The 18,946-nt window shown below is 39.4% G+C and overlaps 1 protein-coding gene across 1 annotated transcript in view; it reads right to left on the reverse strand.

Annotated features, from left to right (window-relative positions):
• Positions 1 to 1,008: 1,008 nt before the first annotated feature.
• B3GLCT (beta 3-glucosyltransferase) overlaps positions 1,009 to 18,946 on the reverse strand; it is a 90,534-nt gene continuing 72,596 nt past the window's right edge. The window contains exons 13-15 of the mRNA XM_024755648.1: positions 18,726 to 18,845; positions 10,422 to 10,566; positions 1,009 to 1,489 (exon numbers count right to left, since the gene is read on the reverse strand). Coding sequence (XP_024611416.1) covers positions 1,322 to 1,489; positions 10,422 to 10,566; positions 18,726 to 18,845 — 433 coding nt within the window. The 3' untranslated portion in view covers positions 1,009 to 1,321. The remainder of the gene's footprint in view (positions 1,490 to 10,421; positions 10,567 to 18,725; positions 18,846 to 18,946) is intronic.

Here is an 18,946-nt window from a genome sequence, read left to right on the forward strand (position 1 = left end):
CAAATACCTCTAGAAAACTGAATTATATAGTTAAAATGTTAAATACAGAATATGCTTTAAAATTAATAATGTATTAAGTTACTGTATATTAAAGGTATGATTTGGAAATTAGAGCTGTTTCAAAATACTGTCTGCAAATTTCATTATTTAAGAAACCTGGGAAGTTGCCAAATCACCATGCGGTCCTCCCTTACACTGGGGGTCTCTTCTGAGTCTGGAGAGAGTCATTATATAACATACAAATAAAAATAAGAGTAAAACACCAGGTACAATTAATTTAATTCACTTCCTGAGACTCTGAGCTCAGTGACTTGAATAAAATATGACAACTTTTTTTTTTTTTTTAAATATTGAGAACATTATCTTCTGGCAGCAGCCACTACACTTTTGTGATACAAGTAGGTCATAAAGATAGGGCTTCAGGGAGAAATAGAACACAGATGAACCTCTAAAGAAGGAGAAAGCTCTCGCAGAAGGCTTATTATTCTCTTTTTATGAGGTACAAACAGAAAACCAGATAAAACATAACAACCCGGATTATAGACTACAGGGGATTTTTCATCACTAGACTTTTATGACGTTTTATGAATGATCCTTAACACAGCAGTCTTCCTACTGAGTTATCAGGAAGTAATTTCGATCATCAATAATACGGTTAAGGGCTTCCCTGGTGGTGCAGTGGTTGAGAGTCCACCCGCCGATGCAGGGGACGCGGGTTCGTGCCCCGGTCCGGGAAGATCCTACATGCCGCGGAGCGGCTGGGCCCGTGAGCCATGGCCGCTGAGCCTGCGCGTCCGGAGCCTGTGCTCCGCAGCGGGAGAGGCCACAACAGTGAGAGGCCCGCGTACCGCAAAAAAAATAATACGGTTAAAAAGTTCACCCCACTGTAATATCCAGATCAAGAGACCTTCCCTCTTCTTTCTTTTATGTATATAATAACACAATCACGTCTCTCCAGACTCATGCCCAACTGAAACTTTCATTATAATGAAGAGACAGGACAGGAAGGAAAATTCTGGTACCATTTATTTTTCTATGACAGAAATAAAGCTGTTTCACAGCTTGAAAGATACACCGTAATCATTGTGTATCGCAATAACTGCATAATGCTAAAGCAGGTGATCTTCCCCAGAAAACAAAAATCTGTTTTCCCTATGACTCCTTCCCCACCCTCAACTCAAAAATTACCGTATAATAACGTCCACCTAAAGTCAGGAAGCTTCCGATGCTGCATGTCGCATGTAAGCAGCGTGATCCAGCACAGCAGGACAATGCCAGTCTCTGCTTCTGTGTCCTGCCTGTGCCCACAGGCCACCATGCTTTATAACTCTTCTTTAAAGCCTTTTCGTGTCTCCTGCCTGGCTCTGTCTTCCTCACTGGGTGCCAACCATGTGAAATAGACCTTCACGGGATCGATGTTCCAGTGCTTGTGGAACGATATGGGAACTTGGTGAGATAGGTAGTCCTTAGGGTAATCCACAGGCCGAGCCTGCAGGAAGAACAGAGAATCCTGCTCTCTCACTCATCGAAAACAATTGTGCTTCAGAATAGCACTTAAATGCATGAAACGATTGCTCTCCTTCAATATCTGATGTTGGTTATGGGAATCTAAAAGCAAGAAGGAAAATCTTTTCCACTAAAATCTTCCCTCTAAGTGTAGGCTCTTTGTTTCTGCATCTCCAATTACTTTTGTATCCCCAATGCATCGCTTTTTGCTTCTAGGTTCCACAGTCATGCCTCTGGGATATTCCTCAACCGTGGTAATAAGTGTGAAAAGTTTTCCTTGGTAAGTCATTTAAGTTACTATTATGACTTCTGCAAAGAGGCAGAAAAACTTATTTCCCAGGTCTAAAGAAACTTTGGCCATACGTGGTTGTGTGGCGAGGTGGGGCAAGGAATTTTGGGCGTTCCCACTGCCTGTCCGCTGCTCTAACTTGGAATTAGGCATATGTCTTTCAGAGTAGGGAAAGCCTAGAAAAGGAAACACTTTGGAGACAAAGCAAATCAGTGGTGTTCTGGGTCTGCGAATGGGGGTGGGGAATGAGTGCAGATTCACACAAGGGAATTTGGGGGGCATGATCCTAGTGTTTTAAAACCGGGTTTGTGGTTGCCTAGCTCTGGAAATTTGCTAAAATTTTTCAACGTAACCATTCACACCATTACTGTGTGTGAATTGTGTATGGTATGTAAATCATACCTCAGGTACAGCTGTAAAAAAAAAAAAAAAGTGTGTCTAAAATACAATCTCCATGTTACACTGTTCAGTGTGCTGTGATCTTTACAGATAAGAAGGTTTACATTTTGCCCAATTTCTGTCCCTCTCATGCAGTTTAAGCCAGCGCTCTTTCCGTGTGTACAGCTTCCCACCCTGCTCTGCCTCTGCTCCCAAGTCCTCGTTCCTCACACTGACCCTGCCTGTCTGGGATTTCCTTTTGGCATTTTGGGCACAGAGGTTGATTATAGACTTCTCAGCATCACAGATGCCTCTTTGTATGCATTTTACTCTTCTAGTTTTGTCTTGTTCTTTTCCATGACCTCATTTATCAGAAGTGATTAGCACATTCTAATGCTTAATAATCCAGCTCGTCACTTGCAGAGGTGACTCCTGAGAGGCAATTAATCACTTCTGGAATCTGCATTAATAAAGGCAAAAATATTATGGATTTATTTTTTCCTGTGTTACATCTATTTGTATCTCCAACAGTTCATTTTTAAGTGTGAAAAACAAGCAACAATTTTAATATATTGCTGGACTCAGTTTGCTAATATTTTATTATGGACTTTTGCATCTATGTTCAAGAGTAACACTGGCCTGTCCTTTACTTCTGTAATGTACCATTTTAATTCGTTAACTTTTTAGTTTTTTTTTTTTTTTTTTTTTTTTTTTAAAAAAATTTTTTTTTTTTTTTTTTTTTTTAGTGATTTTCTTAGTGCTTGCTCTAGGGATACAATGTACATCTCTGACATTTTAGGTTAATGTTGGCCTCATAAACTGAGTTAGGAAGCATTCTTGCTTCTCTAATTCAACTTCATCAATGTATATAAGTTTAAATACATTTTCTATTTCTTCTTGAGAAATAGCCTTGCTTAAAAAGTGTAATCTAGAAATTTCTCCATTTCATTTATTTTTTTATTTTTCATCATTAAAAAAATTTTTTAGTAGCTTTCTTGGAGTATAATTGCTTTACAATGCTGTGTTAGTTTCTGCTGTATAACAAAGTGAATCAGCTATATGTATACATATATCCCCATACCCCCTCCCTTTGGAGCCTCCCTCCCACCATCCCTATCCCACCCCTCTAGGTGGACACAAAGCACGGAGCTGATCTCCCTGTGCTATGCGGCTGCTTCCTACTAGCCATGCACTTTACATTTGGTAGTGTGTATATGTCAATGCTACTCTCTCACTTCGTCCCAGCTTCCCCTTACCCTCCTGTGTCCTCAAGTCCATTCTCTACATCTGCGTCTTTATTCCTGCCCTGCTGCTAGGTTCATCAGTACCGTTTTCTTAGATTCCATATATGTGCATTAGCATACGGTATTTGTTTTCTCTTTCTGACTTACTTCACTCTGTATGACAGACTCTAGGTCCATCCACCTCACTACAAATAACTCAATTTCGTTTCTTTTTATGGCTGAGTAATATTCCATTGTATATATGTGCCACATCTTCTTTATCCATTCGTCTGTTGATGGACATTTAGGTTGTTTCCACATCCTGGCTATTGTAAATAGTGCTGCAGTGAACATTGTGGTACACGTCTCTTTTTGAATTATGGTTTTCTCAGGGTATATGCCCAGTAGTGGGATTGCTGGGTCATATGGTAGTTCTATTTTCAGTTTTTTAAGGAACCTCCATACTGTCCTCAATAGTGGCTGTATCTATTTACATTCCCACCAACAGTGCAAGAGGGTTCCCTTTTCTCCACACACTCTCCAGCATTTATTGTTTATAAATTTTTTGATGATGGCCATTCTGACGGGTGTGAGGCGATACCTCACTGTGGTTTTGATTTGCATTTCTCTAATGATTAGTGATGTTGAGCCTCTTTTCATGTGTTTGTTGGCAATCTGTATGTCTATTTTGGAGAAACGTCTATGTCCATTTCATTTAAATTGTCTAATTTGTTGGCATAATTGTGGTAGGGTATATAATGATGCCCCTCCTTCATTTCTGATTTTGGCAATTTTTGTCTTCTCTCTCTTTCTCTTGGTCAAGCTAGCTAAAGGTTTACCAAATTAGAGTTAATTGTTGGCTTAATTGATTTTCTGTTTTTGTTTTCTATTTCATTGATTTGTGCTCTGATCTTTAGCATTTCTTTTATTCCACTTAGTTCAGATTTGATAGATTATTGATTTAATACCTTTATTCCTTTCTAACATGTTTAAAACTGTAAATTTCCTTCTAACCACTATATAGCTGCACTCAAAGTTTTTGATATGTTGTGTTTTCATTTTCATTCCATTGAAGGTGTTTTCTAATTTTCCTTATGGTTTATTTTTTGACCCATGGGTTATTTTAAAGTGTGTTGTTTAATTTCCAAATATTGGGTGAATTTCCCCAATTTTTTTTCTCGATTTCTAATTTCATTCCATTGTTCTGGGAGGTGAGTCTTGTTTTATGACTTAGCATATGGCCTATCCTGGAGAATGTTCTATATACATTTGAAAAGAATGTTCATTCTGTTGTTGTCAGTGAAATACTTTATATGTGACAGGTCACGTAGTTAATACTTGTCTATTTCTCAATTCTGTCCCTTTATGTTTCATGTAATTTGAAGATCTGTTGTTAGCTGTATATATACATTTATAATTAATTGTTTTATTCTCTTGATGTATTGACCTTTGTCATGAAATGGCCCACTTCCTGTCTAGTAATATTTCTGTTCTTAAAATCTATTGTTTTTAATATTACTATAGCCACTCAAGCTCTCTGTGATCAACTGTTTGCACGGTATATCTTTTTTATTTAAATTTTTAAATTGAGGCATAGTTAATTTACAATGTTGTGTTAGTTTCAGGTGTACAGCCAAGTGATTCAGATTTTATATATATAAAATCTGAATATATATATAAAATATATATATGTAACATATACATATATTTTTTTTCCATTATAGATTACAAGATATTGAATATAGTTCCCTGAGCTACATACAGTAGGTCCTTGTTGTTTACATATACATTCTACTACATATAAAATAGATAAACACCAAACTCCTAATTTATCCCCCAAACCCCACTATCTCTTTTGGTAACTATGTCTGAGAGTCTATTTCTGTTTTGGAAATAAGTTCATTTATATCATTTTTTTTTAGATTCCACATACAAGTAGTGTCATATGATTTTTGTCTTTATTGGACTTACTTAATATGATAACCTCTAAGTCCATCCATGTTGCTGCAAATGGCATTATTTCATTCTTTTCTGTGGCTGAGTAATATTCCATTGTGTATACATATCACATCTTCTTTATCCATTCCTCTGTTGATGGACATTTAGTTTGCTTCCCTGTCTTGGCTATTGTAAACAGTGCTGCCGCGAACGTTTGGGTGCATATACCTTTTCAAATCATGGTTTTCTCTGGATATATGCCCAGGAGTGGGATTGCAGGATCATATGGTAACTCTATATTTAGTTTTTTAAGGAACCTCCATATTGTCCTCCATAGTGGCTGCACCAATTTACACTCCTCTCTGTGATCAACTGTTTGCATGGTATATCTTTTCCTTTTATATTCAACCTGTTTGTGTCTACAAATCTAAAGTATACTTGACTCTTCTACACAACATATAGACAAATCATGCTTTTTATCCAGTCTGACAGTCTCTGCCCTTTGACTGGGGTATTTAGTCCATTCGTATTTAATGTAATACTTGATATAGCCGTATTTTCATTAGCCATTTGCCATGTTATATGCCATTGTTTTTGTTTTTTTGATACCTTGTTTTTATTTCCTTTTGCTATACACCAGGATGTGGTATTGCTGCAGCATATAGTCCTATATTTAATTTTTTGAGCAACCTCTACAGTTTTTCTGTAGTGTATATGCCATTTTTTTATACTTTTTTTTGTCCATCTGTTCCTCCTTTATTGCCCTTTTTAATTAAAATCTTTCAGTGTACATTTAAGTCTTTAAAAATATAGCTAAAACATCAAAAAAGTTACTTTCTTAAAGGTTTCTCTAGGGATAACATGTATCTTTAACTTACCGGGTTAATACTGACTTAACTCCAACAAAATTAACCTTGCCCAATAAAGCTCCACTTCTTTCCCCTGCCTTTGTTCTATTTTCATCATATATATTGCATTTATCTATGTTATAAAGTCAACAATATAGTTATATTGTTTTAAACAATCTTGTGAAATTGAGAAAAATATCTGTATGTATATATACACATCCATATGTTTTATCTTCATACACACATTTTTTTCCTCTCATATACACACATATCTGTATATATACACACAAACATGTATATACATAGTCTTTCCAGTGTACTTAATTCCTTCCTATATATTCCAGGTACCACATGGTGCCATTTTCTTTCAGCCCAGAGAATTTTCTTTAGTTTTTTTAAGGGAAGGTCTGTTAGCAAAGAATTCTCTCACTTTTTGTTTATCTGGGAAAGTCTTTATTCCATTTCCATTTGGGAAGGATAGTTTTACTGGATATAGAATTTCTGGTTAACTTTCTTTTTTTCTTTCTGCCTTCAGGCCTCTTATTTCTAATGAGAAATCAGCCAGTAACATTTTAATTTCCATTTTCATTAGGTTTTTTGTTGCTTTTAAGATTTTCCCTTTGTCATTGTTTTTCAGTGATTTGACTATAACATGTTCATGTGTGATTCTTTTCCTGATTATCCTACTTGGGCCTTGTTGAGTTTCTCAGACCAATAGATTGTTTCTCATTACATTTTTGAGAAAATGTATTTCTTCAAAAAAATTGGTTTTGTCCCTTTCTTTCTCCCTTCTCTTTTTAAAAAGGACCCCCATTAAATGTATGTTAGTATACTTTGTTACCACTTGTCTTTGATTTTTCAGTCTTTTTTCTGTTCTTTGGATTAGGTAATTTCTATTGATTGGCCTTCAAATTTACTGATTGTTTCTTTTGCCATCTCAAATCTACTGTTATGTCCATTTAGATAATTTCTCATTTCTTTTATTGGGTTTTACAACTATAGAATTTTCATTTGGTTCTTTATCATAGTTTCTATTGTTCTATTAAGACTTGCCATTTGTTGAGTTAACGTAGTCATATTTTCCTTTGACTACAGTTTCCTTTAATTCTGTGAATATAGTTTTTTTTTTTATTAGCTGCTTTGAAGTCTTTGTCTGTCAAACCCAACATCTGGTCCCATTCAGAATCTGTTGCTGTTGATCAGAGTCCATTTCTGTTGACTACATTTTTTTCCCTGAGTTCAATGTTTCTTTGCATGTTTCACTATAATTGATTGGAAACTGGTTATTTTTAAATAATGTATTATAGCAACTCACAAATCTGTTTACTACTCCTTTTTAAAAACTAATTTGCCTGAACTTACACTGTGGAATCTTTCTCCGTAGAGTGTGTGGCGGCTAGTTTCTCAAGTTTTAGTTCTTATTTTTATTCTTTAGGATGACTTTCTGGAAGTCAGTCCTGTGCCTGAATAGCTCAGTGGTTAGTTTGTAATATAGGCAGAGATTGTGCTCAAACGTCTCAGGCCCGTAAAGCTTCAATCCGTGTGTGGATTGGAAAGGACGTTCAAAGCTGCAGTGGGCTTTCAAACATGCCTTAGCTTGTTAATTACTTTCATCCACTGTCCCATGTGCATGCACGTAGTTTTTCCCAGTAGGCCACAGAATTGTGGCCAACTTCTCTAGCCCTACTATGCTTTCTTATTTCCAGGGTATTAGGTATTAAACTTCTGACCAATAATCCCTTCACCATAACTGAGACTGCAACCTCAGGCCAGTGAAGATGCAGGTTTTTCTTGTTTGTTTCCTACCCAAATTTGACTATTTTAGCTGACATACCTGTGGGTTTTCATATCTCCCACAAATCAAGTCCACCCCCTCTGACAGCAAACCTGTTGTTTTTTTTCCAGCCAGGCCCATACCACTGAAACTACTGCTGCTCTCTCCAACCAAGCTTGGATGGAAGGTGGGTAGGGTGGGGGGGTTTCAGGCAGAAAGGCCTCAGACTCTGTTGCTCTTACCCAGAACTACAGTAGTTTTTCAGGAATTAATGCTTCTCAGTGCTTTTTGGTTGACTTCCAGATCCTGAAACAGTTACTGTGACAATTGTGCAGAGGATTCACTGACCGCTGCACACTGCCGTACCCATTAGTAGCATATAATTTTGGAAGAGCAGAAAACCACATGCTCTAGATACTTTGTTTTTGACAGAGGGATACACTAGACCCTCCTTGAGGCTTCCTTCTGAACCTGTGATCTCACGATAACCTTCCCTGACTAAAAGGAGAAGAAATGTGGCCCAGGCAACTTTGTATCTGAGCTTGTTTCCAAATGCCTGCTCTAACTTACCAGGAATCCTAGATTTTATCTCTTTCTCAATTTGAACAAATACACTGTTTGGACCAGTGTTCAAACATTACAAATGGAAAGTAATGTCCAAATCAGAGCAAACTCTCTTAAAAGAGGCTTAAGAATTAGAAGATAAAGCAGTGTCTGTTGGGGAGGATACATTTTGAGCATACTTTATGACTTTGGAAAGGTTTTAAAATTTACTATGTGAATTAGAGAAATCAAGAGTTCTAAAGTATGGGAAACAACAATTTAAAAAAATGTTTTAAATTATCTTCAAAGGACTTTTACATAAGGAGAAAAGAAAGAAGGAAAATAATCCTTATCATTTCATTTAGTAACGTAGTCTTCCCTAAGTGAAAAAGGCTGCTATGAAAACCTAAGACCGGGTCTTCCCTGGTGGTGCAGTGGTTAAGAATCCACCTGCCAACACAGGGGACACGGGTTGGAGCCCTGGCCCGGAAAGATCCCACATGCCGCGGAGCAACTAAGCCCATGCACCACAACTGCTGAAGCCCACGGGCCTAGAGCCCGTGCTCCTCAACGAGAAAAGCCACCGCGATGAGAAGCCCGTGCACTGCAATGAAGAGTAGCCCCCGCTCGCCGCAACCACAGAAAGCCTGCATGCAGCAACGAAGACCCAACTCAGCCAGAAATAAATAAATAATAAAATTATGATAGTAACAGTGATGAATTATTTCCCTTATACACCAACAGTTTTAATTACCCTTCCTTTCTGTGAGTGAAACATTGAGATAGAGTGAGAGAGAGAGGGTAAGAGAGAACAACTTGCTTTTCTAAGTCCTGTAATACCACACATAGGCTCAAGGTTTTAAAACATGGCAAAGTACCTTCTGACTAGTACCAGGAGGGAGGTTTCTCATACATTTCTTATTATAAAGGTCTATCTTTATCTTTCCTTGCAGTCCTCAAGAATGCAGAAATGGATTCTGCCTTTCTTGGTAATGCAAGCACTTTCTTTGCCTCGTTCAAGTGATCTCCTATAGTGCTATTTCTGTCACGCCCAATTCTCTATAGGGCTATAATAGCGCTTGCTACTGGTTACTAAGTAAAGCATGAAGACTATATTTTCAGTGTAAGCGAGAGCACTTAAAATACCTATGCATTCGAATTTCAAAAAGCTTTGATTTCTTAAAGGAGAGCATGAAGCGAATGTGGGCTCTGGTTATTTAGTGCAGATGCATCTATCTGCTATTATTCTTACAGCATCAGAATAGTCACTGATCAGAATACTCACTAACCCAATTCTTCAAAAAAGAAACACTAAAAAGGTTGCAAAAGGATTCCCTTCTTACCCCACACTGCAGGATGGTGAAACTATTAGCACCAACCACCTCTGGTAAACATCATCTCTTCTATAACCCCCAGAGTATATGCTTATTGAGATATTATACTGAAATTTAATTAAGTTTAGCCTGTCAGTTTAATAGCAACCAAAGGGGAGAAAGCCCAACAGACAGTGTAAGGACTGAGGACAGTGTAGAACTGCAAACACTTGGTGGCTAGCAGGACAACGTTAGGTCAGTCCTGTATATTTTTAAATAGCACCTGATAATTTTTAAATACCACCAATTTTTTTTTAACTCAAAGAAAAAAAAAAAAAAAACAGCTTTTACCTGAGCCTACATGCAAGGATGCTGGCCAAACACCATTTCATTTTTTAGATGTTTCTGCGTTCCATCTTCATGCTGTACCTGGTACAGCATCAACCCTCTGCACGAAGAGGTCTGTTAAGGACTTCCCCCTGGAGCCTGTCCACACAGTTCTTAAGACTGCTTCCAGAAGAACAGGTGAGGGGAAAGTAGTAGTACCTTCAAGTGAGACGAAAACCCCCCTCTCTCCCTCTGAGGTAGGAATAAAAACATTTTTCTCACCTGATGGAAGAGAGGGCTGTGTGTCACAGGGACTCCTAACCCACTAAAGCACATCCCCAGGACCATATCATCTGGAGCGTCATTGCTGTAGCAGCGACACTTGCTGGCGAGAAGTCTCCTGATTGCCTCTCTGCTGAAGACCATCCTGGGGGAAGCCAGAGCAGACAGGGAAGGCGGTTAGCTCCTCACAACCGGTAATCTCAATAAGGAGACAAGAGTTCAGAGCCACATTTCTGATGAAGATGTTGACATCAGCAATGTTTTATATTTGTTATTCTGAGGGAAATGTTTCTGTGTTTCTATGAAAGGAAAAGCACTTTTAAATATGTTTGCCTTATCTAATAGGCAATTTTATTTCTTTATATATATCCTATACACTAACACTTGGCAGTGTTCTTTTTCCAGTATGTCACTGGAAAATCAGAATAGTTCTTAAGTTTACACACTCTCGATGAGTTCAGTAACAAAATCCGCCAACATTCCCAGCAGGTAGATGGGCCCAGAAATACTAGGTACCTCAGTTATACAGGTGAAGACTGACAACGAGGGCAAATCTAATTGAAAAAAACCACGCATGGTCCGAGTGATTCCAGTCCACAGAAGCTTCCTTTAGGTAATTTCGAGAAAGAGGGGAAAAAAGAGAGAGGGAGGGAGACAGAGATTGATTTGCCTCAAAGAGTGCTAAGACGCTGCTTGACCAGATACGTTGGGTACTTTCTGGTGGAACTCACAGCCATCCCCACCTTTCTGTGCTCTCCTCAGCATTGCAGGACGCTAGAAACTCTACAATATTTTCCAGACTCCCTGGCCAGATGGGTCCTGGCTTCATCCTGACGACAAAGGGCCCAATACTGGGGGAGGCCATCTGCTTCTGGCTCTGGTGGTCTCTGTGGCAGAGGCAGGTGATGGGGCATGGGTAGCAACAGGCTCTAGCACAGCCGGCATGGGACGGCAGAGCGTCGGTGATGGTCCCAAAGCAGCAGCGACCTGGAGCCCATCCCAGGTCTGCCCCAGATGCAGTGCTGTTAACCCGACAGTAGCAGCGGCCACAGCAACCCACACCAATAGGCCCCAGAAACCAGCACCCTTTGCTCCTTCAGCCTCAGAGGCAACAGTGCTTCCTGTAGTTACTGAGCTCTGGGTAAAGCCACCTGTTCCCTCTTATTCCTCTGGCCCTCTCCAATACATTTGTACCAAGTTCCTGCAATAAATTCTCCTCTTTTAAAACATATAGATTGGTTTCTGCTTTCCCTTCTGGTCCTAGAGTAGTAATGGATCTTCTCATATCATGAATAACCCAATAGCTCATAGGGCTGATATGGTTCACAAGTTCATTCCCAATAAGCAACAACTTTCCTGACGGCAAAACTATCTAGAATTTATCCATCTATTCCCATAGCCAAATACAGGGTCTCACGTACAGTAAGCCCTTAGTAAAAGTCTAATGATCCAACAAGTGAGAACAAAGCTGCCTCTGCAAAGCTCTTCCCCAGGGAGGGAGAGTTCTATGAATCAGTCTAGTCGGGAAGGAAAGAGGACAGAGCGCGTGAGCACGATCCCTGACGCAAGCATGTCGATGCCTGCTCAGCTGGGCTCACAGTTCAGTGCCATATAACCAACACCAGCGACCACGGCTGGTGATGCAGTGACACGGAAGTCACTCCCTGCCCGTGCTGAGATGTCAGAAGACGGGATGGAATATGACCAAACAGGAGGAAAAAGAAGCTCTTTGTTTATTTAAGGTGATACAAGGAAATATGACCGTACAAGAAGAAAAAAAAAAGTGCTTATGACCTATACAACAGGGAAAACTGCAAGGGTGAAAACTCACCGTAAAATGCCTCTCTCTTAAAAATCTAGTGTCCATCAGTGACTCAGGGCCTCACACCTACGTGCCGAGCCAAATTCCTGCTCTACTGACCAATCCCAGGAAAGAGCCTGTGTGAGGGGACATGTGTTCACCATAAACAGACATTTCCCTTAAAGTGTCTGCCTGATGCCCTGTCAAGGAAAGTTTCATAGGTAACTAATTGTCCCAATCACAGCGGGCATCTCGTCCTCTCAAACCCTATTTGAATAAAAATGCTTCTCTTCTGCCAGCATCCAGTAGAACAAAAAAGAAAAGGAAAGCCTTTCATTTTTTCCTGCTCTACCCACCCCCCCACCCCCAAAAAGAAAAATTACAAAATACAGCACAGTATGTCTGTTCTGCCAACTTTTAAATATTAAAAAGATGTTGATCAATAAAACCAAGAGCTGGTTCTTTGAAAGGGTAAACAAAATTGACAAACCTCTGGTCAGCCTCACCAAGAAGAAAAGGGACAGAAACCAAATAAAAAGAAATGAAAAAGGAGAAATCTCAACCGATACCACAGAAATACAAATAACCATAAGGGAATACTGTGAACAATTATATGCCAAAAATTTGACAACCTAGAAGAAATGGACAAGTTTCTAGAAACACACAGCCCACCAAAACTGAATCAAGAGGAAACAGATAATTCGAACAGACCTATCACTAGAAGTGAAATAGAATCTGTAATTAAAAAAAATAAAAAACTCCCTACAACCAAAAGTCCAGGACAAGATAGCGTCACGGGCAAATTCTACCAAACACGCAAATAACTTATACTGATCCTTCTCAAACTCTTCCAAAAGATTGCAGAGGCGAGAACACTCCCAAAGACATTCTATGAAGCCACCATCACCCTGATACCAAAAGCAGACAGACACCACCAGAAAAGAAAATTACAGGCCAGTATCTCTGATGAATATAGATGCAAAAATTCTCAACAAAACGTTAGCAAACTGAATCCAACAACACGTAAAAAAGATCATACACCATGACCAAGTGGGATTCATCCCAAGTTCACAAGGATGGTTCAACATATGCAAATTAATCAGTGTAATACAGCACATAAACAAAAGAAAAGTAAAAAACCACACGATCATCTCACTAGATGCAGAAAAAGCTTTTGACAGAATTCAACATCCATTCATGATAAAAGCTCTTAGCAAAGTGTGTATAAAGGGAACATATCTCAACATAATAAAAGCCATTTATGACAAACCCACAGCCAATATAATACTCAACAGTGAAAAGCTGAAAGCCTTCCTGCTAAAATCTGGAACAAGACAAGGATGTCCACTCTCACCACTTCTATTCAACGTAGTATTGGAAGTCCCAGCCACAGCTATCAGACAAGAAAAAGAAATAAAAGGTATCCAAATTGGAAGGGAAGAGGTAAAATTGTCACTATATGCAAAGGACATCATACCATATATAGAAAACCCTAAGGACTCCACACAAATACAGCTAGATCTAATAAATGAATTCAGCAAAGTAGCAGGATACAAGATTAACATTCAGAAATTGGTTGCATTTCTTTACACTAACAATGAAATATCAGGAAGGGAATGTAAAAAAAAAAAAATACCTTTTAAAATCACACCAAAAAAATAAAATACCTGGGAATAAACCTGACCAAGAAGGTGAAAGACTTATATGCTGAGAATTATAAAACATTAATAAAGGAAATTAAAGAGGATTCAAAGAAATGGAAAGATATCCCATGCTCTTGGATTGGAAGAATTAGTATTGTTAAAATGGCAATACTACTCAAAGCAATCAACAGATTTAATGTAATCCCTATCAAATTACCCATGACATTTTTCACAGAACTAGAACAAATAATCCAAAAATTTACATAAAACCAAAAAGAAAAAGAAAAAACCAGAATTGCCAAAGCAATCCTGAGGGGGAAAAAGCAAACCAGGAGGTATAACTCTCCCAGGCTTCAGACAATACTACAAAGCTACAGTAATCAAAACAGTGTGGTATTGGTACAAAAACAGACATACGGATCAATGGAACAGAATAGCGAGCCCAGAAATAAACCCACACACCTACAGTCAATTAATATTCAACAAAAGAGACAAGAATATAAAATGGGAAAAACATATGAAAAAATGTCTTTCCCAGTCTCTTCAGCAAGTGATGCTGGGAAAGTTAGACAGCTGCATGTAAATCACTGAAGTTATTAGAACACACCCTCACACCATGCACACACACAAAAAACAAACCTCAAAATGGCTTAAAGACTTAAAACACAAGACATGACACTGTAAAACTCCTAGAAGAAAACATAGGCAAAATATTCTCTAACATAAATCGCACCAGTGTTTTCTTAGGTCAGTCTCCCAAGGCAATAGAAATAAAAGCAAAAATAAATAAATGAGACCTAGTCAAACTTACAAGCTTTTGCACAACAAAGGAAACCTTAAAAAAAAATGAAAAGACAACCTACAGAATGGGAGAAAATATCTGCAAATGACGCAACCGATAAGGGCTTAATCTCCAAAATACACAAACAGCTCACACAACTCAACAACAAAAAAACAACCCAATCGAAAAAATGGACAGAAGACCTTAATAGACATTCCTCCAAAGAAGACATATAGATGGCCAGTAGGCACAGGAGAAGATGCTCAACGTCACTAATTATTAGAGAAATGCAAATCAAAACTACAATGAGGTACCACCTCACACTGGTCGGAATGGCCATCATTAAAAAGTCTACAAATAACATGCTGGAGAGGGTGTGGAGAAAAGGGAACCCTCTTACACTGTTGGTGTGAATGTAAATTCACACCATGAAAACAGTTATGGAGGTTCCTCAGAAACTTATAAATAGAGTTACCATATGACCCAGCAGTCCTACTCCTGGGCATATACCCAGACAAAACTATAATTCAAAAAGATACACGCACCCCTATGTTCACAGCAGCACTATTCACAATAGCCAAGACATGGAAACAACTAAAATGTCCATCGACAGATGAATGGATAAAGAAGATATATACAATGGAATACTACTCCGCCATAAAAAAAAACACAAAATAATGCCATTTGTAAAAACAAGAATGCAACTAGAGATTATCATACTAAGTGAAGTCAGAAAAAGAAAGACAAATACCGTATGATATCACTTATATGTGGAATCTAAAATATGGAACAAATGAACCTATCTACAAAACAGAAACAGACTCACAGACATAGAGAATAGACTTGTGTTTGCCAAGGGGGCGGGGGGAAGGAGAGGGATGGACTGGGAGTTTGGGATTAGCAGATGCAAACTCTTATATTTAGAATGGCTAAACAACAAGGTCCTCCTGTATAGCACAGGAACTATATCCAGTCTCCTGGGATAAACCATAATGGAAAAGAATATAAAAAAAGAATGTATATTATGTGTATAGCTGAGTCACTTTGCTGTACAGCAGAAATTAGCACAACACTGTAAATCAACTATACATCAATTTAAAAAAATTAAAAGAATGTTAATAAAAAACATGTTGAAAGGCTGTAAGACTAATAATATGACTTCCTTTAATATACAATATACTAATTTTAAAAATAAGAAAAACTGAAATGAGAGGCAGGGATTTGCCCAAGGGAATACCCGCAAATCAACAACAGCCATGCAGCGTAGCAACAAACACACACACACCACGTACAGAAGATAAACTGCATCGTCAGAAACGGGCCTGCCCCCCTGGACTCCTAGCAGATGAACACGGGTCACGGCCGTCTCTTTGGGCAACACTGCCAGGGCCTCTTCATCCTGACCACAGCTTCCTACCCAAAAGTATGTAAGGAAGTATTTTCAAAAAAGAAAATAGTTATTGAACTAATACTTATTGAACTAATCCTCCAAATACCCAAACTTTCAAGAAGTAAGCAACAAAGCGGAGAACGGACACTTGGATTCAAATAGTACAAAGGTCTCATTTTCCAAACAATACAGAGTACCTACGCATAAATCCCTGGAGTCCACGCTCCTGGGTTAGCTCTGATACGTGGGGCTTTCATTATTTTTAAATGATGGTATGATCCATTAACTGGTTTTACCATCCCTTAGTTGATCCTGACTTGCTGATAAAAAAAAGAGCTGATTCTTAAGCTAGATGACCAGAAAAGTCTCTTGTAATATCAGAGAAACTCTTATGTCTGCAGTTTTTATCAATGGTAGATATAAGACAATCTCATGAAGAATGTTTCTGCATCTTTGTAAAGTGCTACCAAGAACAGAGTATTACACTGGTCAATGTTAGTTATGTAAAGATTAGTACCAGTGTTCATGCATCTATTTATTCATTTATCCCTTGTATTCTGTAAAAAATGAGTCCTCATGCTAGGAAGGGGGAATGGAATGGGAAAGGAGACTCAGGTGCTGCCTTCAAATAATTCATAATCTGGGTGGAAAGCAGAAAAGTAAACAGGCAATTAGATGATAATGGTTTGTATAATATGCTATGAAGGTATATTAGAAAGGCATCAAACCCAGATTTCAGGGGCTGGACTAGGCCGAAGGCTTCCAGGAATAAGTAACTGATAGCGCTATCAAGTCCAAATGAAGGAGGATTGGCCAGGTGACAGGCAGAAGGCTGGGGTGAGGGACAGTGCTGTGTACAGACCAGCAGATGCCATATCTGAGTGGAGGAGTTAAAAAAATAGTGCCTCTGAGGAACTGAAACAGGTTCAGCACAAATTCTTTTAAGATGAGGGTGCAGATAAATGAGGCTAAGAAGCTAAAGCAGCATCTGCCAAGATCACAAGAGGCCTGGCAGCCTCAGCGAGGAATGTGGACTTACGTTCTGACGGCAACGAGAGGTTATAAAAGGATGTGAAAGACTTTCACTCCCCTGGTAACGCAAAGAAAAATCCAAATAAAATAAAAATCACATTAACCTATGGAACTGTTGAAGAGATGGATGACATGAAGCCTAGGTGCTTCCAGGGAGGAGCCCTTCCCGGGGGAGCCCTTCCCCGGGGGAGCAGCAAGCGGGTAAAGTGGGTCTGGGGGCGGGAAGGCGGAAGGGAAGACCCGCTAGAGACTCCAGCTCCACGGCCTCAGGAGCACCCAGGACGCTGGGAATTAGGCCAACAAGAGGTGGTTAAAATTGAGGCCTGACCCAGATCAACGTGACTCCGGTTGAAATCTGAACGATTATCTCCCAGTCAGATGACAGAAGTAGGAAAGAGTTTGCACTCAAATCCACAGGAAGGCAGCGCAGGCCCCCGAGCAGGGGAGCGAGAGGACCAGGTGCTTTCAGAGAAGCTGTGTGACCGCGGCGCGTCTGTCTCCGGGTTCAAAGGATTAACACCTTCCTGCTACAAAACGTACAACCCCCAGTACAAAGAACAGGGAGGGCCCTTTACAAAAGGGGAAAGCTCTGGCTTAACGGGCACCGGCACCTCACCCAGGAAACTAATGCATCACCATAAGCCTGCAAAGAGCTGGAACCTTTTCTTTTTTTAACGAGAATGAGCTCAGTACGCCTTGGCTTTCCACTTTAGTGTCTTCTCAAAGGCCTCTGTGGACCTCTGTCTCCTATTGCTAATGGAGGATCAACCTTAGCACTGGATCAACAAAGATCAGTACTCCTGCCCAGGCCTGGTCATCACTAGGAAAGGGTCACCTCAGTAACAAGGCTGCAGTCACCACTGAACGGGCCAGAGCAAACCAGAACTCCTGGAACACGACCCCGCAGTAAGTAGTAGTCCTGCAGCAGGAATGGTTCTAATCTAGGAGATCGCAAGGTAAGAATATAAAGTCCTAGCCTTCAGAAGTCTACAATCCAGTGCCCAGAATGTTGCTCAGCACATAGTGGACATTCAACAAAAACCTGCTGAATAAATTTAAATTACTACAGTGGATAACAAAACTCTTCCTAAATACCCCAATAGCAAGGACTATAGAGATAATAGAACAGACTGCTCAACTGATTTACTTACATAAATCAAATCAAAAACCTTTCCCCATAAGAGGTCAGGCAGATGCTTATTTAAAAGCACTGACTTCTAACTGTTATTTAAACCCTATAAATCCCACACAAATATCATTTAATTGCTTAAGTCTAAACGTCTATACCACTCTTTTCCCACATGTGATTTATAAGCACCGGGTAATTAAAAAGTCTAATGACTTATTTTCTGAAATTAATATCCAAAACTTTTTGCATTTAGACTATCAAAACTAACTGGCTGCCTAGAAGCACTCACGACTAAAGGGACATTTCTACCAAGTTCCCTGACATACATTTGTATACTGTCTCTTCAAGGAGTAAAATATTCTTCACTGTGGGTTCTGTTTAATGTTCACTTTCCTATTATAGTAGCAGCTCCCACTGACAGAACACCTGCGTATCAGTATAGATCCCATGGCTACAGACCCATCTCTGCATCCTGGAAGCGGAAGTGTAATGTCGTGAGTATCTGCAGAAAGCCATGCTCATAGTTACCCTCCTCCTCCTGTGACGTAGCTGTAGCCGCCGGTGCCCAGGCCGTAGCCGTAACGCTCTCCCAGAAACACGGGTTCACTGGCATCGTAACAGCTTAGCAGGTGCTGGAGCCTGGAGATGCTAAGGTTCCCAAGGGAATAGAAGCGATAATCACTTAATTCAAATGCATTTTCAGAGTAAGTATTTCATGGTTCTTACAGCCCACTGGTTATATTATGCAA

The sequence above is a fragment of the Neophocaena asiaeorientalis genome, unplaced genomic scaffold (assembly GCF_003031525.2).
Source record: "Neophocaena asiaeorientalis asiaeorientalis breed wild unplaced genomic scaffold, Neophocaena_asiaeorientalis_V1.1 scaffold59, whole genome shotgun sequence".
Taxonomy (NCBI): Eukaryota; Metazoa; Chordata; class Mammalia; order Artiodactyla; family Phocoenidae; genus Neophocaena; species Neophocaena asiaeorientalis.